The sequence below is a fragment of the Oncorhynchus gorbuscha genome, unplaced genomic scaffold (genome assembly GCF_021184085.1).
Source record: "Oncorhynchus gorbuscha isolate QuinsamMale2020 ecotype Even-year unplaced genomic scaffold, OgorEven_v1.0 Un_scaffold_646, whole genome shotgun sequence".
NCBI classification, from domain to species: domain Eukaryota; kingdom Metazoa; phylum Chordata; class Actinopteri; order Salmoniformes; family Salmonidae; genus Oncorhynchus; species Oncorhynchus gorbuscha.
In genome coordinates, this window is record NW_025745752.1 from 167,438 (window position 1) to 190,480 (window position 23,043).

At 48.0% G+C, this 23,043-nt stretch overlaps 2 protein-coding genes across 5 annotated transcripts in view; one reads left to right on the plus strand and one right to left on the minus strand.

The window, feature by feature from the left end:
• Positions 1-15,690, plus strand: pwp2h (PWP2 small subunit processome component). Its single transcript, XM_046335065.1, has 18 exons — positions 1-160; positions 283-395; positions 552-746; positions 847-990; positions 1,963-2,098; positions 2,464-2,690; positions 2,895-3,038; positions 3,582-3,652; positions 3,771-3,907; positions 4,215-4,363; positions 5,770-6,068; positions 6,315-6,495; positions 6,634-6,781; positions 7,513-7,687; positions 9,851-10,069; positions 10,276-10,426; positions 10,595-10,669; positions 14,886-15,690. Exons 1-18 carry the CDS (start codon positions 143-145, stop codon positions 15,043-15,045), a joined length of 2,742 nt encoding a protein of 913 aa, XP_046191021.1. The 5' UTR covers positions 1-142; the 3' UTR covers positions 15,046-15,690.
• gk (glycerol kinase) overlaps positions 15,645-23,043 on the minus strand; it is a 13,627-nt gene continuing 6,228 nt past the window's right edge. For 2 of the 4 annotated variants that reach the window (XM_046335068.1, XM_046335067.1), the window contains 11 exons: positions 22,503-22,538; positions 22,321-22,388; positions 22,015-22,057; positions 21,783-21,863; positions 21,572-21,650; positions 21,347-21,443; positions 21,040-21,245; positions 20,778-20,921; positions 18,254-18,340; positions 17,743-17,829; positions 15,645-17,264 (listed from right to left, as the gene is read on the minus strand). In XM_046335068.1, coding sequence (XP_046191024.1) covers positions 17,254-17,264; positions 17,743-17,829; positions 18,254-18,340; positions 20,778-20,921; positions 21,040-21,245; positions 21,347-21,443; positions 21,572-21,650; positions 21,783-21,863; positions 22,015-22,057; positions 22,321-22,388; positions 22,503-22,538 — 939 coding nt within the window. In that variant the 3' untranslated portion in view covers positions 15,645-17,253. Of the gene's footprint in view, positions 17,265-17,742; positions 17,830-18,253; positions 18,341-18,717; positions 18,733-20,777; positions 20,922-21,039; positions 21,246-21,346; positions 21,444-21,571; positions 21,651-21,782; positions 21,864-22,014; positions 22,058-22,320; positions 22,389-22,502; positions 22,539-23,043 lie in introns of all 4 variants that reach the window. The other 2 variants (XM_046335066.1, XM_046335069.1) reach the window with 2 other exon arrangements.

The following is a 23,043-nucleotide window of genomic DNA, read 5'->3' on the forward strand; positions in this document are numbered from 1 at the left end:
AAATTGCCCCCCTTTTATACACGGAAATAACTACTGTCAACATGCCGACACATGTGCGGCATGCTTGAAATAAATGAATGTACTCTTTCTGGGATGTTTATGATCATTTAAATAATAACAAATATAGAGTACAACTACCAACATGAAGTTTGCTTACAGGGTAAGTGATACCATTTAGTAGTCTGTATCTGCTTGCTAGCTTTAGTGGTTAGTTAGTTAGCTAGCTAGTTAGTTAGTTAGTTAGTTAGTTAGCTAGCTAATCTTTCTAATGTCTGCCTCCAGTTTTCCAATTTGTTGGGAGCTGTGTATCGTCGTGGGAATCTGAGTTTCTCCAAGGATGGCAACTCTGTGATAAGTCCGGTGGGAAACCGCATCTCCGTCTTTGATCTAAAAAAGTAAGATGGCATCTGATTATAGGATTTATTTTATCTACTAACTAGCTACATGTTATAGCTAGCTAGATTCCTTTACAAGACTGTGTTGATTAAAATACGTTTTTAACTTATTGCATTTGGAGAACAGACTAACTGATCACGTTCTCTTTCAAACAGCAACAAGTCAGAGACACTGCCAGTGTCCACTGCCAAGAACATCACCTGTGTCGGCCTCTCCCCCGATGGGAACCTGGCTATACTGGTGGATGAAGATGGAGCCGCGTTGCTGATCAGCCTGATCACAAGGGCTGTTCTCCATCACTTCCACTTCCACAAACCTGTGGCCAGTATCCGCTTCTCTCCTGATGGCAGGTCAGACCCTCTCACATCATGACACACGCTGCATTGCTACATCATTACATCAGCTGATGTAGCCTAATGTCTGTTGGTGTGACTCTCTCCTGGTCCTCAGGAAGTTTGTGGTAACCAAGGAGAATGTAGCGTTGATGTACCACGCTCCCGGGAGGAACCGGGAGTTCAATGCCTTTGTCTTGGACAAGAGCTACTACGGACCCTACGATGAGACCACCTGCATCGACTGGACCGACGACTCCAAGTAAGTCACTGGCCCACCTAGAACATGTTTCATGTCACCTGGCAATGGAAAACCAGCTAACACTGCTTACCCCGACCACACTGCTTACCCCTACCACACTGCTTACCCCTACCACACTGCTTACCCCTGCTTACCCCGACCGCACTGCTTACCCCTACCGCACTGCTTACCCCTACCGCACTGCTTACCCCGACCACACTGCTTACCCCGACCGCACTGCTTACCCCTACCGCACTGCTTACCCCTACCGCACTGCTTACCCCTACCGCACTGCTTACCCCGTCCACACTGCTTACCCCGACCGCACTGCTTACCCCGACCGCACTGCTTACCCCTACCGCACTGCTTACCCCGACCGCACTGCTTACCCCGACCGCACTGCTTACCCCGACCGCACTTACCCCGACCGCACTGCTTACCCCGACCGCACTGCTTACCCCGACCGCACTGCTTACCCCTACCGCACTGCTTACCCCTACCGCACTGCTTACCCCTACTTCACTGCTTACCCCTACCTCACTGCTTACCCCTACCGCACTGCTTACCCCGACCGCACTGCTTACCCCGACACTGCCGACCGCACTTTACCCCGACCACTGCCCCGACCACACTGCTTACCCCGACCACACTGCTTACTGCTTACCCCGACCACACTGCTTACCCCGAACACACTGCTTACCCCGACACACTGCTTACCCCGACCACACTGCTTACCCCGACACACTGCTTACCCCGAACACACTGCTTACCCCGAACACACTGCTTACCCCGACCACACTGCTTACCCCGAACACACTGCTTACCCCGACCACACTGCTTACCCCGACCACACTGCTTACCCCGAACACACTGCTTACCCCGACCACTGGAGTTTAGCATCCCCCAGTACACAGTTTTGTCTTGTGACCCTTCCTTATATAATGGTAGTAGTAGAGAGAAACCCCCTGCCTTAACTCTGTTTCCCCCACGCAGGTGCTTTGTGGTGGGCAGCAAAGACATGTCTACCTGGGTGTTTGGAGCCGAGCGCTGGTCCAACCTCATCTACTACTCTCTGGGGGGACACAAGGACATCATGGTGGGCTGCTTCTTCGAGAAGGACAGTTTAGATGTGAGTGTTCTCTCTCGGGTTTCCCCCTCAGCCCTTCTCTGTGTCCAACATGTTCTGGGTTTGTCTATGTGCCCTGTGTGTGTTTGCAGATTGGAACCTGCGTGTGCTTGTGCATCATTTACCGTATGTGAGTTAAAGGGATGCTTCAGGATGTTGTCGACGAGGCCCTTTGTCTACTTCCCCAGAGTCTGACAAACTGGTGGATACCATGTTTATGTCTCTGTGTCCAATATGAAGGACGTTAGAGGTCGCACAATGACTTGAAGTGTATGGGTATCTGCTATCATGCCAAAACCACAAAGTATCCCTTTAAGTGTGTGTGTACATGTTTCCATAGTGACCTGCTGAATATGTGTGTGTTCCAGTTGTACACAGTGAGCCAGGACGGGACACTGTGTGTGTGGGAGAGTGATACGGAGCTGGACGGGCTGGTTCTGAGAAAGACCAGGCTACCAGAGGAGAGAGGAGAGGAGGAGGAGGAGAGAGGAGAAGGAGAGGAGGAAGAGCCCAGAGGAGAGGTGATCAGAGGGAAAGGAGAAAGACCCAAGGAGAAGGAGGGAACCAAGAACGTCAGATACAAACAGAGGAGCAAGTATGTCATCTCTCTCATGTTGAAGTATCTGTGGTACAGCAGCAGACTGCCGACGGCTGGTCTGGCCAGGAGTCTAACCAACTCTTACCAAGCCATTTACAAATAAACATTGATGATACTTACATTTGTTTTGGGCCGACTGAGTGTTACCAATGTGAGGTTGGTTTCTGATTGGACGCTGCCTGTTGTGTTGGTCTCCATCAGACACTTCTTTAACAAGGAGGGTGACTTCAACAACCTGACGGCTGCAGCGTTCCACAAGCACACACACATCCTGGTGACTGGGTTCGCCTCGGGGATCTTCCATCTCCACGAACTGCCCGAGTTCAACCTCATCCACTCCCTAAGGTCAGGGGTCATACACACAGACACACGCACACACACATCCTGGTGACTGGGTTCGCCTCGGGGATCTTCCATCTCCACGAACTGCCCGAGTTCAACCTCATCCACTCCCTAAGGTCAGGGGTCATACACACAGACACACGCACACACACATCCTGGTGACTGGGTTCGCCTCGGGGATCTTCCATCTCCACGAACTGCCCGAGTTCAACCTCATCCACTCCCTAAGGTCAGGGGTCATACACACAGACACACGCACACACACATCCTGGTGACTGGGTTCGCCTCGGGGATCTTCCATCTCCACGAACTGCCCGAGTTCAACCTCATCCACTCCCTAAGGTCAGGGGTCATACACACAGACACACGCACACACACTAACTCCTCGACTGTTGAACCACTCAATGACCAGTTTCGTTCAGGCCCCAAGTATGCAGTTCTTGCTTGTGGGTGTCATTCATTATAAGTTGTTAGGACAATTAGGTTTTGTTGTATTATTGGCTAGTAGCAGTAACTGAGCCTGTATGTTTTCATGTGTTCTCTCAGTATCTCAGACCAGAGGATCGCCACAGTGTCAATGAACAGCTCTGGTGACTGGATAGGCTTTGGCTGTTCAGGTATGTTCTCATGGTGTCTCAATTAACATACCCAACTAGCTGCAAACTTGCAGTGTTTAACGAAGGAACAAAATCTCATCAATTACCCGTGTGACATGTTACCTTGTGTGTTGTCCAGGTCTGGGCCAGCTGCTGGTGTGGGAGTGGCAGAGTGAATCCTACGTGTTCAAACAGCAGGGACACTTCAACAACATGGCCGCCCTGGCTTACTCCCCCGATGGACAGTACATCGCTACAGGAGGGGATGATGGGAAAGTGAGTCCTTATACGTTTTTCTCCATGGCCTGTTAGCTGCTGTATCTCTGTTGTTCTGTTGTGCCAAACCACGTTGGCTGAATGATACAACATTTTTGGAATACCAAGGTCATGAAAATGGTGACCCTGGCTGTGACCCCACTCCCTGCGGGAGCTTTAGGGGGAGTTGAGATATGCAAGAAACACAATTTCATTACACAACAAATATAAGCACCCCCCCCCCAAATGATTCTATGGTTAAGTAACAGCAGGATTTTCCTGTGTTTTCAAACAGGCATGTGAATGCTGATGGTTTTCTGTGTTTCAGGTGAAAGTGTGGAACATGACCAGCGGCTTGTGCTTCGTCACGTTCACAGAACACACCAGCTCTGTCACTAACGTCACCTTCACCTCCAGAGGCTTTGTCATCGTCAGCGCCTCCCTGGATGGAACGGTCCGAGCCTTCGACCTGCACAGGTAAGAGAAGACACCTGGTGAAGGTCGCTTCACACCACGCCTACACACCACACCATGCCTACACACCACACCATGCCTACACACCACGCCTACACACCACGTCTACACACCACGCCTACACACCACGTCTACACACCACGCCTACACACCACGTCTACACACCACGCCTACACACCACGCCTACACACCACGCCTACACACCACACCATGCCTACACACCACGTCTACACACCACACCTACACACCACGCCTACACACCACACCATGCCTACACACCACGCCTACACACCACGTCTACACACCACGTCTACACACCACGCCTACACACCACGTCTACACACCACGCCTACACACCACGTCTACACACCACGTCTACACACCACGTCTACACACCACGTCTACACACCACGTCTACACACCACGCCTACACACCACACCTACACACCACGCCTACACACCACGCCTACACACCACGCCTACACACCACGCCTACACACCACGCCTACACACCACGCCTACACACCACGCCTTCACACCACGTCTACACACCACACCTACACACCACGCCTACACACCACGTCTACACACCACGCCTACACACCACACCATGCCTACACACCACGTCTACACACCACATCTACATACCACGCCTACACACCACACCATGCCTACACACCACGTCTACACACCACACCACACCTACACACCACGCCTACACACCACGCCTACACACCACGCCTACACACCACGCCTACACACCACGCCTACACACCACGTCTACACACCACGCCTACACACCACGCCTACACACCACGTCTACACACCACACCACACCTACACACACACCTACACACCACGCCTACACACCACGCCTACACACCACGCCTACACACCACGCCTACACACCACGTCTACACACCACGTCTACACACCACGTCTACACACCACACCATGCCTACACACCACGCCTACACACCACGCCTAGACACCACGCCTACACACCACGCCTACACACCACGCCTACACACCACGTCTACACACCACGTCTACACACCACACCATGCCTACACACCACGTCTACACACCACGTCTACACACCACACACCACGCCTACACACCACGCCTACACACCACGTCTACACACCACGTCTACACACCACGTCTACACACCACGCCTACACACCACACCTACACACCACAAACCTGTTTAAGACAGACATGCACAATACTCACCCTTTCAATTAAAACAACAACAAACTAGCAATGCAACATTATATAAACCTTCCAGAAACATGTTTTCCCTTTCAATCACATCCACTAGGAAGGTTTCATAGAGACACAGGCTCTATGGTTAATGAGTGGTTCATACTGATAGGTGATTGTCTGGAACTACTGTATCTACACAGGTACCGTAACTTCCGGACGTTCACGTCTCCGCGGCCAGCCCAGTTCTCGTCTCTGGCGGTGGACCCGAGCGGGGACCTGGTGAGCGCTGGGGCCCAGGACTCATTCGAGGTCTTCATCTGGTCCATGCAAACTGGACGCCTGCTAGAGGTCCTGGGGGGCCACGAGGGCCCGGTGAGCTGTCTGTGTTTCAGCCCGGTGCAGTCCATCCTGGCCAGTGCATCATGGGACAAGACGGTCCGCCTCTGGGACATGATGGACAGCTGGCAGACCAAAGAGACGCTCCGTCTCACCTCTGATGGTAAGCCCCGCCTCAGTCTCCCCTCAGTCCCTTCCACAGCTCTCTGACTGACAGTCATGCTAATGGGATAGTATCCTGCTAAATTAGCATTTCTTCGTAATTTTCCTAATCCAGAGTTGTTAGTTGTTTCCAGACAGACACTTAGTCGTAGTGTTGCCGAGTGTAGAGACGATTTGGGATTCAGCGGAAGTAATGGTAGTAGGGGAAACACTGAATGAATGTCTCTGTCTCCGATTGGTTGTGCAGGCCTGGCGGTGTCGTACCGGCCGGATGGTCAGGAGCTGGCCGTGGCCACGCTGGACGGAGAGATCTCCTTCTGGAGCCCCCAGTCAGCCAATCAGACAGGCTCGGTCAGCGGACGCCACGACCTGAAGATGGGACGCAAGGAGACCGAGAAGATCACCTCCAAACAGTCCGCCAAGGGCAAGTGAGTGGAATAACCTGTGTGTTTCTGACAGGGTTCTGGTTATTGGACCAACAGTTCATTTCCCTGGCAGCGTCTGAGCAATTACCTCATAGTTTCCCTTCGGGCATTAAGTGTGGCCACCCGTACTGTGTATTCCAGGTCCTTCACATCGCTGTGCTACTCTGCAGACGGGGAGTCCATCCTGGCTGGAGGCCAGTCCAAGTTTGTCTGCATCTACAACATCAAAGAACAGATCCTCATGAAGAAGTTTGAGATCTCCTGCAACCTGTCCCTGGACGCCATGGAGGTACAATAGTGACCACAGGTTGACCTGTACACCTACAGAGCATATATACAGTACACCTACAGAGCATATATACAGTACACCTACAGAGCATATATACAGTACACCTACAGAGCATATATACAGTACACCTACAGAGCATATATACAGTACACCTTCAGAGCATATATACAGTACACCTACAGAGCATATATAACAGTACACCTTCAGAGCATATATAACAGTACACCTTCAGAGCATATATACAGTACACCTTCAGAGCATATATATACAGTACACCTACAGAGCATATATAACAGTACACCTACAGAGCATATATACAGTACACCTTCAGAGCATATATACAGTACACCTACAGAGCATATATACAGTACACCTACAGAGCATATATAACAGTACACCTACAGAGCATATATACAGTACACCTTCAGAGCATATATACAGTACACCTACAGAGCATATATACAGTACACCTACAGAGCATATATAACAGTACACCTTCAGAGCATATATATAGTACACCTACAGAGCATATACACAGTACACCTACAGAGCATATATACAGTACACCTACAGAGCATATACACAGTACACCTACAGAGCATATATACAGTACACCTACAGAGCATATACACAGTACACCTACAGTACACTGTGCTAGTAGAATGGCGGCTAGCTGTCTTCTAGACAGATGTTGCGTGAGATTGATCTTGTCTGTTTTCTATCTCCTTCAGGAGTTCTTGGACCGGAGGAAAATGACAGAGTTTGGGAGTCTGGCGCTGGTGGATGAGGGGGTGGGCGATGGGGACGGGGTAGAGCTCAGTCTGCCAGGGGTTAGGAAAGGAGACATGAGCTCTCGCCATTTCAAGCCTGAAATCAGAGTGAGCTCTCTCCGCTTCTCTCCTACTGGTTAGTATCAGGATTACAAGTGTCTCATCTGAGCTGGTTCTGCTGAAGAGTCCACCTGGAGCATCGTTCTGTACCACGGATATCCAATGTCAAAACGCTTCTCTTTCCCCTCCACCTCTCTCTTCTCTTTCCCCTCCACCTCTCTCTTCTTCTCTTTGCCCTCCATCTCTCTCTTCTCTTTCCCCTCCACCTCTCTCTTCTCTTTCCCCTCCACCTCTCTCTTCTCTTTCCCCTCCATCTCTCTTCTTCTCTTTCCCACCACCTCTCTCTTCTCTTTCCCCTCCACCTCTCTCTTCTCTTTCCCTCCACCTCTCTCTTCTTCTCTTTCCCTCCACCTCTCTCTTCTCTTTCCCCTCCACCTCTCTCTTCTTCTCTTTCCCCTCCACCTCTCTCTTCTCTTTCCACTCTCTCTCCCCCTCCATCTCTCTTCTTCTCTTTGCCCTCCATCTCTCTTCTCTTTCCCCTCCACCTCTCTCTTCTCTTTCCCCTCCATATCTCTTCTCTTTCCCGCCACCTCTCTTCTTCTCTTTCCCCTCCACCTCTCTCTTCTTCTCTTTCCCCTCCACCTCTCTCTTCTTCTCTTTCCCCTCCACCTCTCTCTTCTTCTCTTTCCCCTCCATCTCTCTCTTCTCTTTCCCCTCCACCTCTCTCTTCTCTTTCCCCTCCACCTCTCTCTTCTATTTCCCACCATCTCTCTCTTCTTCTCTTTCCCCTCCACCTCTCTCTTCTCTTTCCCCTCCACCTCTCTCTTCTCTTTCCCCTCCATCTCTCTCTTCTCTTTCCCCCACCTCTCTCTCTCTTTCCCCTCCACACTCTCTTCTCTTTCCCCTCCATCTCTCTCTTCTCTTTCCCCTCCACCTCTCTTCTCTTTCCCCTCCACCTCTCTCTTCTCTTTCCCCTCCATCTCTCTCTTCTCTTTCCCCTCCACCTATCTCTTCTCTTTCCCCTCCACCTCTCTCTTCTCTTTCCCACCACCTCTTTCTTCTTCTCTTTCCCCTCCACCTCTCTTCTCTTTCCCCTCCACCTCTCTTCTCTTTCCCCTCCACACTCTCTTCTTCTTTTTCCACTCCACCTCTCTCTTCTCTTTCCCTCCACCTCTCTCTTCTCTTTCCCCTCCACCTCTCTTCTCTCTTCCCCTCCACCTCTCTTCTCTTTCCCCTCCACCTCTCTTCTTCTTCCCATCCACCTCTCTCTTCTTCTCTTTCCTCCACCTCTTTCTTCTCTTTCCCTCCACCTCTCTTCTTCTCTCCCCTCCACCTCTCTCTTCTCTTTCCCCTCCACCTCTCTCTTCTCTTTCCCCTCCACCTCTCTCTTCTCTTTCCCCTCCACCTCTCTCTTCTCTTTCCCCTCCACCTCTCTCTTCTCTTTCCCCTCCATCTCTCTCTTCTCTTTCCCCTCCACCTCTCTCTTCTCTTTCCCTCCACCTCTCTCTCTTCTCTTTCCCCTCCACCTCTCTTCTTCTCTTTCCCCTCCACCTCTCTCTTCTCTTTCCCCTCCACCTCTCTCTTCTTCTCTTTCCCTCCACCTCTCTCTTCTCTCTTTCCCCTCCACCTCTCTTCTTTTCTCCACCTCTCTTCTCTTTCCCCTCCACCTCTCTTCTCTTTCCCCTCCACCTCTCTTCTCTTTCCCATCCACCTCTCTCTTCTCTTCCTTTCTGCTCCACCTCTTCTTCTTCTTTTCCGCTCCACCTCTCTCTTCTCTTTCCTCCTCCTCTTCTTCTCTTTCCGCTCCACCTCTCTTCTTCTCTTTCCCCTCCACCTCTCTCTTCTTCTCTTTCCCCTCCACCTCTCTCTTCTTCTCTTTCCCCTCCACCTCTCTCTTCTTCTCTTTCCCCTCCACCTCTCTCTTCTTCTCTTTCCCCTCCACCTCTCTCTTCTTCTGGCTTTCCCCTCCATCTCTCTCTTCTTCTCTTTCCCTCCACCTCTCTCTTCTTCTCTTTCCCCTCCACCTCTCTCTTCTTCTCTTTCCCCTCCACCTCTCTTCTTCTCTTTCCCCTCCACCTCTCTCTTCTCTTTCCCCTCCACCTCTCTTCTTCTCTTTCCCCTCCACCTCTCTCTTCTCTTTCCCCTCCACCTCTCTCTTCTTCTCTTTCCCCTCCGCCTCTCTCTTCTTTCCCCTCCGCCTCTCTCTTCTTCTCTTTCCCCTCCACCTCTCTTCTCTCAGGTCGTAGCTGGGCTGCTACCTCCACGGAGGGTCTGCTAACCTACTCTCTGGACGGGGCGCTGGTATTTGACCCCTACGACCTTGACCTGGACGTGACCCCCGCCAGCGTCCGCCGACAGCTGCGCCAGGCCAAGTGGGCGGCAGCCATCGTGCTGGCGTTCCGCCTCAACGAGACCGCCCTCACACAAGAAGTCCTGGAGGCCGTGCCACACCACCAGAGTGAGTGCTCATGGGCATTTCTGTTTCCGTAAAGGTGTCATGTGACTTACATTTCTGGCAAAAAGTGCTGCGATCTGTACTTGTTTGTAAAAATGAGAGGTTGGGTATTGGAGGATGTAAGAGTTAGTTTTTTGTAACCACAGACGAGTAGATTCTCATGGTAGTAGTCACACGCCATCAGCATGTCCTGTGTGTGTGTGTTTTAGTCACCGTGGTGTGTGGCTCCCTGCCTGACGTCTATGTAGAGAAACTGTTAGGTTTCATAGCATCAGCCCTGGAGCGATGTGGTCACCTGCAGTTCTACCTGAGCTGGTCCCAGTCTCTCCTCACACAGCATGGACAGAAACTCAAAACCAGGTGGGTACTGCTGGCCACAAACACACCATAGGAATAACAGGCTTCTCTTCCGTATCAAAAACAGTTGAACATTTACTGAGAGGAGAAATGCCATCTTGTAGAGTCATTTAAAGGATTGTGAAGCCACAGCAGAGGGCAGACTGCTAAACACTGGTTTGTGGTGATCAGGTCTGGAGCTGTTCTCCCCACCATTCAGTCACTGCAGAAGAGTATTCAAAAACACTTTGAGGATCTCTCAAAACTGTAAGTCCAAATATATTACACATCTCTCTTATTTTAACTTTTATTTCCTCACGGGACAGATCTGTGTGTGTGTGTCCTGCAACTGTGTGGAATGTGTTCATTTGTCTCTGTGTCCTGCAACTGTGTGGAATGTGTTCATTTGTCTCTGTGTCCTGCAACTGTGTGGAATGTGTTAATTTGTCTCTGTGTCCTGCAACTGTGTGGAATGTGTTCATTTGTCTCTGTGTCCTGTAACTGTGTGGAATGTGTTCATTTGTCTCTGTGTCCTGCAACTGTGTGGAATGTGTTCATTTGTCTCTGTGTCCTGCAACTGTGTGGAATGTGTTACATTTACATTTTACATTTAAGTCATTTAGCAGACGCTCTTATCCAGAGCGACTTACAAATTGGTGCATTCACCTTATGACATCCAGTAGAACAGTCACTTTAAAATAGTGCATCTAAATCTTAAAGGGGGGGGTGAGAAGGATTACTTATCCTATCCTAGGTATTCCTTAAAGAGGTGGGGTTTCAGGTGTCTCCGGAAGGTGGTGATTGACTCCGCTGTCCTGGCGTCGTGAGGGTGTTTGTTCCACCATTGGGGGGCCAGAGCAGCGAACAGTTTTGACTGGGCTGAGCGGGAACTGTACTTCCTCAGTGGTAGGGAGGCGAGCAGGCCAGAGGTGGATGAACGCAGTGCCCTTGTTTGGGTGTAGGGCCTGATCAGAGCCTGGAGGTACTGAGGTGCCGTTCCCCTCACAGCTCCGTAGGCAAGCACCATGGTCTTGTAGCGGATGCGAGCTTCAACTGGAAGCCAGTGGAGAGAGCGGAGGAGCGGGGTGACGTGAGAGAACTTGGGAAGGTTGAACACCAGACGGGCTGCGGCGTTCTGGATGAGTTGTAGGGGTTTAATGGCACAGGCAGGGAGCCCAGCCAACAGCGAGTTGCAGTAATCCAGACGGGAGATGACAAGTGCCTGGATTAGGACCTGCGCCGCTTCCTGTGTGAGGCAGGGTCGTACTCTGCGGATGTTGTAGAGCATGAACCTACAGGAACGGGCCACCGCCTTGATGTTAGTTGAGAACGACAGGGTGTTGTCCAGGATCACTCCAAGGTTCTTAGCGCTCTGGGAGGAGGACACAATGGAGTTGTCAACCGTGATGGCGAGATCATGGAACGGGCAGTCCTTCCCCGGGAGGAAGAGCAGCTCCGTCTTGCCGAGGTTCAGCTTGAGGTGGTGATCCGTCATCCACACTGATATGTCTGCCAGACATGCAGAGATGCGATTCGCCACCTGGTCATCAGAAGGGGGAAAGGAGAAGATTAATTGTGTGTCGTCTGCATAGCAATGATAGGAGAGACCATGTGAGGTTATGACAGAGCCAAGTGACTTGGTGTATAGCGAGAATAGGAGAGGGCCTAGAACAGAGCCCTGGGGGACACCAGTGGTGACAGCGCGTGGTGAGGAGACAGATTCTCGCCACGCCACCTGGTAGGAGCGACCTGTCAGGTAGGACGCAATCTCAAAACGTGGGCCGCGCTGGAGATGCCCAACTCGGAGAGGGTGGAGAGGAGGATCTGATGGTTCACAGTATCGAAGGCAGCCGATAGGTCTAGAAGGATGAGAGCAGAGGAGAGAGAGTTAGCTTTAGCAGTGCGGAGCGCCTCCGTGATACAGAGAAGAGCAGTCTCAGTTGAATGACTAGTCTTGAAACCTGACTGATTTGGATCAAGAAGGTCATTCAGAGAGAGATAGCGGGAGAGCTGGCCAAGGACGGCACGTTCAAGAGTTTTGGAGAGAAAAGAAAGAAGGGATAGTCAACTACTACAGATACTGGTCTGTAGTTGTTGACATCGGAGGGATCGAGTGTAGGTTTTTTGTGTTCATTTGTCTCTGTGTCCTGTAACTGTGTGGAATGTGTTCATTTGTCTCTGTGTCCTGCAACTGTGTGGAATGTGTTCATTTGTCTCTGTGTCCTGCAACTGTGTGGAATGTGTTCATTTGTCTCTGTGTCCTGCAACTGTGTGGAATGTGTTCATTTGTCTCTGTGTCCTGCAACTGTGTGGAATGTGTTCATTTGTCTCTGTGTCCTGCAACTGTGTGGAATGTGTTCATTTGTCTCTGTGTCCTGTAACAGTGTGGAATGTGGTCGTGTTCATTTGTCTCTGTGTCCTGTAACTGTGTGGAATGTGTTCATTTGTCTCTGTGTCCTGTAACAGTGTGGAATGTGGTCGTGTTCATTTGTCTCTGTGTCCTGTAACAGTGTGGAATGTGGTCGTGTTCATTTGTCTCTGTGTCCTGTAACAGTGTGGAATGTGTTCATTTGTCTCTGTGTCCTGTAACTGTGTGGAATGTGTTCATTTGTCTCTGTGTCCTGTAACAGTGTGGAATGTGGTCGTGTTCATTTGTCTCTGTGTCCTGTAATAGTGTGGAATGTGGTCGTGTTCATTTGTCTCTGTGTCCTGCAACTGTGTGGAATGTGGTCGTGTTCATTTGTCTCTGTGTCCTGTAACAGTGTGGAACATTTGTGTGGAATGTGAGAATGTGTTCATTTGTCTCTGTGTCCTGTAACAGTGTGGAATGTGTTCATTTGTCTCTGTGTCCTGTAACAGTGTGGAATGTGTTCATTTGTCTCTGTGTCCTGTAACAGTGTGGAATGTGGTCGTGTTCATTTGTCTCTGTGTCCTGTAACAGTGTGGAATGTGTTCATTTGTCTCTGTGTCCTGCAACTGTGTGGAATGTGTTCATTTGTCTCTGTGTCCTGTAACAGTGTGGAATGTGGTCGTGTTCATTTGTCTCTGTGTCCTGTAACAGTGTGGAATGTGTGTCATTTGTCTCTGTGTCCTGCAACTGTGTGGAATGTGTTCATTTGTCTCTGTGTCCTGTAACAGTGTGGAATGTGGTCGTGTTCATTTGTCTCTGTGTCCTGTAACAGTGTGGAATGTGTTCATTTGTCTCTGTGTCCTGTAACTGTGTGGAATGTGTTCATTTGTCTCTGTGTCTTGCAACTGTGTGGAATGTGTTCATTTGTCTCTGTGTCCTGTAACTGTGTGGAATGTGTTCATTTGTCTCTGTGTCCTGTAACTGTGTGGAATGTGTTCATTTGTCTCTGTGTCCTGTAACAGTGTGGAATGTGGTCGTGTTCATTTGTCTCTGTGTCCTGTAACAGTGTGGAATGTGGTCGTGTTCATTTGTCTCTGTGTCCTGTAACAGTGTTGTCATTTGTCTGTGTCCTGTAACAGTGTGGAATGTGTTCATTTGTCTCTGTGTCCTGTAACAGTGTGGAATGTGGTCGTGTTCATTTGTCTCTGTGTCCTGTAACAGTGTGGAATGTGTTCATTTGTCTCTGTGTCCTGTAACAGTGTGGAATGTGGTCGTGTTCCTTTGTCTCTGTGTCCTGTAACAGTGTGGAATGTGTTCATTTGTCTCTGTGTCCTGTAACTGTGTAGAATGTGTTCATTTGTCTCTGTGTCTTGCAACTGTGTGGAATGTGTTCATTTGTCTCTGTGTCCTGTAACAGTGTGGAATGTGGGGTTCATTTGTCTCTGTGTCCTGTAACAGTGTGGAATGTGTTCATTTGTCTCTGTGTCCTGTAACAGTGTGGAATGTGGTCGTGTCTCATTTGTCTCTGTGTCCTGTAACAGTGTGGAATGTGGTCGTGTTCATTTGTCTCTGTGTCCTGTAACAGTGTGGAATGTGGTTGTTCATTTGTCTCTGTGTCCTGTAACAGTGTGGAATGTGTTCATTTGTCTCTGTGTCCTGTAACAGTGTGGAATGTGTTCATTTGTCTCTGTGTCCTGTAACAGTGTGGAATGTGTTGTTCATTTGTCTCTGTGTCCTGTAACAGTGTGGAATGTGTTCATTTGTCTCTGTGTCCTGTAACAGTGTGGAATGTGTTCATTTGTCTCTGTGTCCTGCAACTGTGTGGAATGTGTTCATTTGTCTCTGTGTCCTGTAACTGTGTGGAATGTGTTCATTTGTCTCTGTGTCCTGCAACTGTGTGGAATGTGTTCATTTGTCTCTGTGTCCTGTAACAGTGTGGAATGTGGTCGTGTTCATTTGTCTCTGTGTCCTGTAACTGTGTGGAATGTGTTCATTTGTCTCTGTGTCCTGTAACAGTGTGGAATGTGTTCATTTGTCTCTGTGTCCTGTAACAGTGTGGAATGTGTTCATTTGTCTCTGTGTCCTGTAACAGTGTGGAATGTGGTCGTGTTCATTTGTCTCTGTCCTGTGCAGTTGTGACTGGAACATGTACACCATCCGCTACGCTGTCGCCCTGTCCAAGCAGAAGGGTGTGAAGAGGACAGCGGAGGACGCTCTCTGTGACAAGGACGAGAGCGAGGACTCTGAGGTGATGAGCGAGGCCTCTCTGGAGGAGACAGACATGCTCATGTAGGATGCAGCCACAACCTCTTGAGTGGTGGACTTCCCTTCATCCACTGACCTGAATAACCATTGACTGGTATGAAGCAGACCCACTGCAGTTCTTCTACATCTAACCACTGATAAAGGAAAGGAGACAAGGAGAGGAAGCCACTCAAGAGTACGGTGATGCAGCTTCAACAAGGTTCTGTTCCAATATCCACACTAGCATACCACTGCTACATTCCAATGAAGCAATGTATTGGGCAAGCATTTTAAGTACTGTAGTATGCTAGGATGAACATCAGAATGTAGCCAAGAGACACTGACCTCATCACACAGGGCCTCTCCCAGTGCCTTCTGGGAAATCAAGATGGCCACCAATAGGTCAAAGGATTAACCTGTGCTAGTGAAAATCTGTTTATTTACAATAAAGTAAATGTAAACATGTTGTTGTAGTAAACCGTTTGAAAAATGACTGAATAATTGTGTTTAGTTACCTGATCACCACCAGCTCCTGTGATTTAAATAGTGATGGGGAAAATGTATACAGTTAAGGACCACAATATGATTTTGGATACCAAGTATCAGTTCTATATTTGTCATCTTATAGAATGGCTGAGTTGCTAGTGATACTAAAATAAACCATTTTTTATTTCCTTTTTATTCAAAATCATCAGCTGTATTAGAAGTTGAGTCATTTTCCTCACCCTGATATGCAGGTCTGTACAGGCTGACATTTGGACAACTGGTTGTTCATCTTAAACACCACATGAGAAATATACATGTCCACAGTACAGGGTCAGCTAGATGCATAATCATGCCTGATGACAATAGAAACCAATTGTCCCTTGAGTGGCTTGAAAGTTCCTTTAAGAACACTACTGGTCTCCATTTGACTTTTAATATGAAGACTCAAGTCAGTCAAACTAGGCAGAAGCAAGAATTGTGCTGCCTTGGATTCAATCCGTATCGCGGAAGGTCCTTGTCAAGGCAATTAGCGATCGAGTCATCGTATACCGTGAACAGTCTCCAAACATCACCTTTACATCTCAACCAGCTGTAATGCAGATCTTCCAAGATATGGATTGAATCCAGCCTTTAAAGTCTAGTGTCTTCCAACCTGAAACCTTTCATATCTATTTTACTTACTGTGTTTAAAATGCTTACTCTGGACAATGCATTCATTGGCCAAATTTACAGTAGTATTCAGTTGCCATAGAGACATTTTATTTTGGGACATTAAATCATATACAATGGGTCCCTTACTCAGGCTGCGTCCCAGTCAAAGGTTATACTCCTACATAGAGAACAGTGTACCATATGGGACAAACTCTCACTTAGAAGTGAAGTTGCCTCAGAGCACAGATCTAGGATCAGCTTACCCCAGTCCTCCATAAGAGGGGAACACCAACCACCCCCAAATCAGTGCATAAGGGCAACTACATCCTTAACCAGTCTATCTATAAACATGGCAACTTGAAAGTAACCACAAAGACTAGTCCTTTACAATAACCCTGCATTACCATTTCTTAGGGCCACGAGAGTCAAGTTCTGCTCTCCAGGCAGTGGGTTCAACCAAACAGGGTTAGAAAAGGTTCATCTCTCAGACCATTTAAATACAACACAAACCCAGAACAAAATCTAACGTGCTCCAGAAACCCACATTGCAGTTCATTGTAAGGCCCTTACCAACCTTTCCAAGATAACGTTGGGAGAACTCATTCAAGCACAACAGTGAAGTGAGGAATGTGTGACAGTGACAGCCGGGCAATGTTACAATTGACAGATTGTGTTTTTGGATTAGATGAGGAAGAGTTGTGTTCCGTGAATAGCACTACATTAGTGAATATCCTTCGACAAACTGATCGTTGACCAAAAAAAACAAGGAACCAAAAATGACATGGATAGATATTGCACAACCCATCCCATATTCACCACCCCACAGTCACACAAGAAGAACAATGTCCATTAGGATGTAGAGCAACATCATTCCTAAACACCAGATTTATTAATTACTGGGTCCATTCCACACTACAGTTCCCATCAGCTACTGGGCTCCAGGCCAACAGTTGGGTTCCCAGGTAACGGTTGGATTGGAGCGCTGACATGGAACGTTTATTTTGGCCATTCAACCAAAGGTACGGGGAGGGAGTGGTCCGGGGAAACTGAAGAATAGCAGGATGTGTCCTATCCTGGACCCGCCCCTTCTGATCCACTGCAATGCATCACGGGACTCAGTCTACTTGTGACCTGGGTAAAAACAGAGAGAGTTTAATACCACCAGGCCACATAGGAGGGGATGTTTTGCTATAAATGCCAGGGATTGAAACTACAGGGTAATGTCATGCAATTGATGCAAGCTGGTAGTATCGCCAAGTCTTGGAAGGAAGAGCTAGCAGGTGCTATGGTGTTACTGCAGGAAAAACGATCAGGTAAAGCATGTGATTGTTGCAGTAGCAGAAGGTTGGGAGAACTAGCTAGTCAGTCTAACTTTGTTAAGACAAGAGTTAGAGCAAAGGATACAGATTAACCACAAACACACTTCAAAACACCACTTTATCCCTCAGATCAACTAAAAGCTAGTCTGTATGATAGAGTACACACACACACACACACACACACTTCAGTCAGATTCATTCATCCTTGTTCATACAAAGTACATGTACGTTTCACACACACTTCCTCTCTCATGCACTGTTAGCACATCCACACTAAAGCGGACACTGACCTGCGATGTATTTTGCTCCAATTAACATGAACATGCTACCCAGAATGTAAAAGCCCAGTGGGACACTACTGAAGATACTAGTTTCACCTGGACGATGCCCAAACCCAGGTCCAATTCAAGCCAGACAGGAGAGAGAGAGAAACAGCAGGACACAGAATTACCACCTCTGGGTACAGTTTAACCAGCCTGTTCCAAGATCCCTTTATTTCTACTGTCTTGCCAACTCCTAGTTATTGGCATGATAATGACCATAAGAGTTGGCAAGACAGCAAACAGGCCTGGGACCAGGCTACAGCTCAACAATAACATCACCACTCTAGATTACAATTTCTTGGACTTTTTCAGTTTAGAAGTTGACTGTGTTTTTAGGAATTGGAACAGCCACCCAGTCTCACTGTATTCATTAGGGGCGCCACTGTTCAGTCTTACTGTCCCTGGTTGTTATACACGGTGCTATTATGGAGCAGCCTACATTAAACCTGTCAGTATTGAAGTGGAGAACAGTCCCTACCATTTCCATTAGAGATGGGTTCAGTGGTTTCCCAGTTCATGGCTCTCTGTACGGCCTTCTTCCAGCGAGCATATCGAAACTCACTCTCTACAGAGCACAGAGGGGGAGAACACGAGAGAGGGGGAGAACACGAGAGAGGGGAGAACACGAGAGAGGGGGAGAACACGAGAGAGGGGAGAACACGAGAGAGGGGGAGAACACGAGAGAGGGGGAGAACACGAGAGAGGGGGAGAGAACACGAGAGAGGGGGAGAACACGAGAGAGGGGAGAACACGAGAGAGGGGAGAACACGAGAGAGGGGGAGAACACGAGAGAGGGGGAGAACACGAGAGAGGGGGAGAACACGAGAGAGGGGGAGAACACGAGAGAGGGGGAGAACGATATAAATACATCATCCCATTTATTCACATGGGCACAACAGCAAACATTTTGCAGTTTGCTGGGTTCATGTATATTGTCCTTACCATAGGCTCCCTGACCTCCAGGGTTCATAGAGAGACAGAGAGACAGACATATTTACCTGTCTGTGTTCAAACAAATAGGAACAGCTAGCAATGAGAAGGTAACAGGGCTTTACATGACCCTTACCTCAAGGGTTGATAGAGAGACAGAAATACTTTGACCCATGTCTGTGTTCAAACAAACAGGAACTGCTAGCATTAAGGTAAGGTAACAGTGGTGTCCCTTAACTCCAGAATTGAGACAAAAACTTTTGACCTACAGTACCAGTCAAAACCTTGGACACACCTACTCATTCCAGGGTTGAACTATTTTCTAAAGTGTAGAATAGTGAAGACATCAAAACTATGAAATAACACATATGGAATCAAAAATATATATTTTATATTTGAGATTCTTCCAAGAAGCCACCCTTTGCCTTGATGACAGCTTTGCACACTATGGATTCTCTCAACCAGCTTCATGAGGTAGTCACCTGTAATGCATTTCAATTAACAGGTGTGCCTTGTTAAAAGTACATTTGTGGATTGTTTTCCTCCTTAATGCGTTTGAGCAAATCAGTTGTGTTGTGACAAGGTAGGGGGGTATACAGAAGATAGCCCTATTTGGTAAAAGATCAAGTCCATATTATGGCAAGAACAGCTCAAATATGAGAAACAGTCCATCACAGGGCTCCCAAGTGGCTCAGTGGTTTAAGGCACTGCATCTCAGTGCTTGAGGCGTCACTACAGACCCTGGCTCTATCACAACCGGCCGTGATTGGGAGTACCATAGGGTGGTGCACAATTGGCCCAGCATCGTCCGGGTTTGGCCGAGCTAGGCAGTCATTATAAATAAGAATTTGTTCTTAACTGACTTGCCTAGTCAAATAAAAGGTTAAATATTATTATTATATAAATAATTACTTTATGGGATGAAGGTCAGTCAATCCGGAACATTTAAAGAACTTTGAACGTTTCTTCAAGTGCAGTCACAAAAACGCATCAAGCGCTATGATGAAATTGGCTCTCATGAGGACCGCCACAGGAAAGAAAGACCCAGAGTTACCTCTGCTGCAGAGGATAAATTAATTAGAGTTAACTGCACCTCAGATTGTAGCCCAAATAAATGCTTCAGACTTCAAGTAACAGACATCAACAGTTCAGAGGAGACTGCGTGAATCAGGCCTTCATGATCAAATTGCTGCGAAGAAACCACTACTAAAGGACTCCAATAAGAAGAGACTTGCTTGGGCCAAGAAACACAAGCAATGGACATTAGACTGGTGGAAATCTTTCCTTTGGTCTGATGAGTCCAAATGTGAGATTTTTGGTTCAAACTGCCGTGTCTTTGTGAGACGCAAAATAGGTGAACGGATGATCTCCACATGTGTTGTTCCCACCGTGAAGCATGGAGGAGGTGGTGTGATGGTGCTTTGCTGCTGACACAGCGATTTATTTAGAATTCAAGGCACACAACCAGCATGGTTACCACAGCATTCTGCTGCGATACGCCATCCCATCTGGTTTGCGCTTAGTGGGACTATCATTTGTTTTTCAACAGGACAATGACCCAACACACCTCCAGGCTGTGTAAGGGCTAGAATGAGTGTGACAAGTGCTGCATTAGATGACTTTGCCTCCACAATCACCCGACCTCAACCTAATCGAGATGGTTTGGACGAGTGATGAGTTGGACTGCAGAGTGAAGGAAAAGCAGCCAACAAGTGCTGAGCATATGCGGGATCTCCTTCAAGTTGGAAAAGCATTCCAGGTGAAGCTGGTTGATAAAAAAGCCAAGAGTGTGCAAAGCTGTCATCAAGGCAAAGGGTGGCTACTTTGAAGAATATAAAATATATTTTGATTTGTTTAACACTTTTTTGGTTACTACATGATTCCATGTGTTATTTCATAGTTTGTCTTCACTATTATTTTAAAATGTAGAAAGTAGAAAATAGTCAAAATAAATAAAGACCCTTAAATGAGTAGGTGTGTCCAAACGTTTGACTGTTACTGTAGGTCTGTGTTCAAACAAATAGGAACTGCTAGTATTGAAATAAGGTAACAGTGCTTTACTTGTCCCTTACCTTCAGGGTTGATTTGTGGCTCAAACTTCTCAGAGGTAACCTCACTGAGGTCCTCAGGACACAGGCTCCAGACACTGACCCCCTCTGCTGCCCCCGCAGCCATGGCCGCCCCCAGGGCAGTGGTCTCAGGCATGGAGGGCTTCACTACAAACACATTCTTCCTCATCATTGTGGATATTAACATAGACATAGTTTGTGTGAAAGAGACAGAGCGAGCGAAAGACAGACTTAGAGACAAAGAAACAGAGAGAGAGTCTCTTACCAACGGGGATGCAGAGTATATCAGCTTGCAGCTGCATCAGTAGTCTGTTGGAGGTCATGCCCCCGTCCACCTGGAGCTGGGTCAGAGGGATGCCACTGTCCTGGTTCATCGCATCCAGGATCTCTCGAGTCTGGAAACAGACAGCTTCCAATGCAGCGAAGGCCAGGTGACTCTTGTTAGTGAACTGAGTCAGACCACAGATTATCCTGTGTATGAGAGCGAGATATTTTACACTTCTTGATTTAACGTTCCTTCTTTACCAAATGGAAGGGAAAGAGAACGGGCTCATTTAAAGACTAGTACTCACCCTCGTGCACTGGGCTCCCAGTAGGGAGCGTACAGACCAGAGAACGCCGGGACAAAGTAACAACCGTACGACGTGCCCACTGAAGCCGCCAGTTTCTCTGTGGATGAAGGAAACGAAGAGGTATGGAGACGGGAGGTATGGAGACGGGAGGTATGGAGACGGGAGAGAGAGTTCTCATGATGTGTTCTGGAACACACCCCTCTACTAGTGTTGTGAAGTACTTACCCAGCTCTGTGGAAGTCTGAATGATCCCCAGGTTGTCCTTCAGCCAGCGAACCACAGCCCCCGCTATGGCCACTGAGCCCTGGCAACGACCAATCATAGACCAGTAGGGGAATTAAGGACCAATCAGAAAATAGAACTGACAACAGACCGATCAGGTCAGATATGATTGCATAATAGTGCAGTACAAGTTTAATCTATGATCCATGCCTACCTCTAGCGCGTAGCAGGCAGGTTTGTCTCGACCTAGTTTGTAGGCCACCGTGGTTAGTAGGCCATGGTCCGACATGACAGGCTGCAAGAGATAACAGTTAAACAGATATGTTAAAACAGACCTTTCAAGAGACAGGCACATGCCCGTCTAGGCTGAGTGATGTCACAGATTAATGTTCCACATCTTAAATTAGTTCAGAGGTTTTTGTAGAGATGATTTGGAAGAAAAGCACCTTGGCTCCAGTGTTTCTGAGTAGAAAGCAGCCAGTTCCATATCTGAAAGATAATCATACCTGGTCACTGACGTGTCACAGCAAAACATCTGACAGATAATCATACCTGGTCACTGACGTGTCACAGCAAAACATCTGACAGATAATCATACCTGGTCACTGACGTGTCACAGACAGAACATCTGACAGATAATCATACCTGGTCACTGACGTGTCACAGCAAAATATCTCAACACTATCTTACAGTACATCCCAAATATATGGTTCTATCACCAGCTATGAAAACCTTATGGAGAGAAGTCTTACGTGTTTTTGGCCTGCCCTTCCTGAAAGCACATCTGTCCAACAAGAGCAGCCGATTGGTCCCCAAGACACTGTAAACAAAGGCCGTTCAGATAGGTGGGAACAGGTGCCAATTACTCCTCATAACATCAGGAAATGTAATAAGAGACCTTGAACAGAGTAAGACAGGATGTTTGAAAACCTACCCCTGAGATGGGTATGCCACTAAGAGAGCCCGATTTCTGTCAAAGAAACAAAGACGTGTTACAAAAATGAACCAGCTTCACAGCGTTAAATTCTGGCCAATTCTGTTACCACAAGACCCAGCAAAGAAAGACTCTTCCCTGTATGAAACGCCATGTCAGTTTGATGTTTCAAGCTGCTGTAGAAGTGTTGCTTGTGTACAGACAGACTGTAGAAGTGTTTTACTCTACAGTACGGTGCTATAGCCAACAGAAGTTCTCGATACAGCCAATCAAAGAGCATGAAGGAGACATGTTGTCTTGGGGACAAATGGTTTAAGGCACACAAGTCAAATATCTTCACTCTCATTGAACTCACTATAACCCTCAATCACCAACAGGGGCTAGGGATCGAAATGGAACGGAGACGACCGAAATGGGACTGAGTGGAAGAGTGAAGAGATTTACAGAACAGCTTGTAGAAACATGTCAACAGGATGAGGAGCAGCCAGACAGGAAGTGGACAGCAGCCCACTGAACACCTGGGCAAGGTGTGGGGCATTGC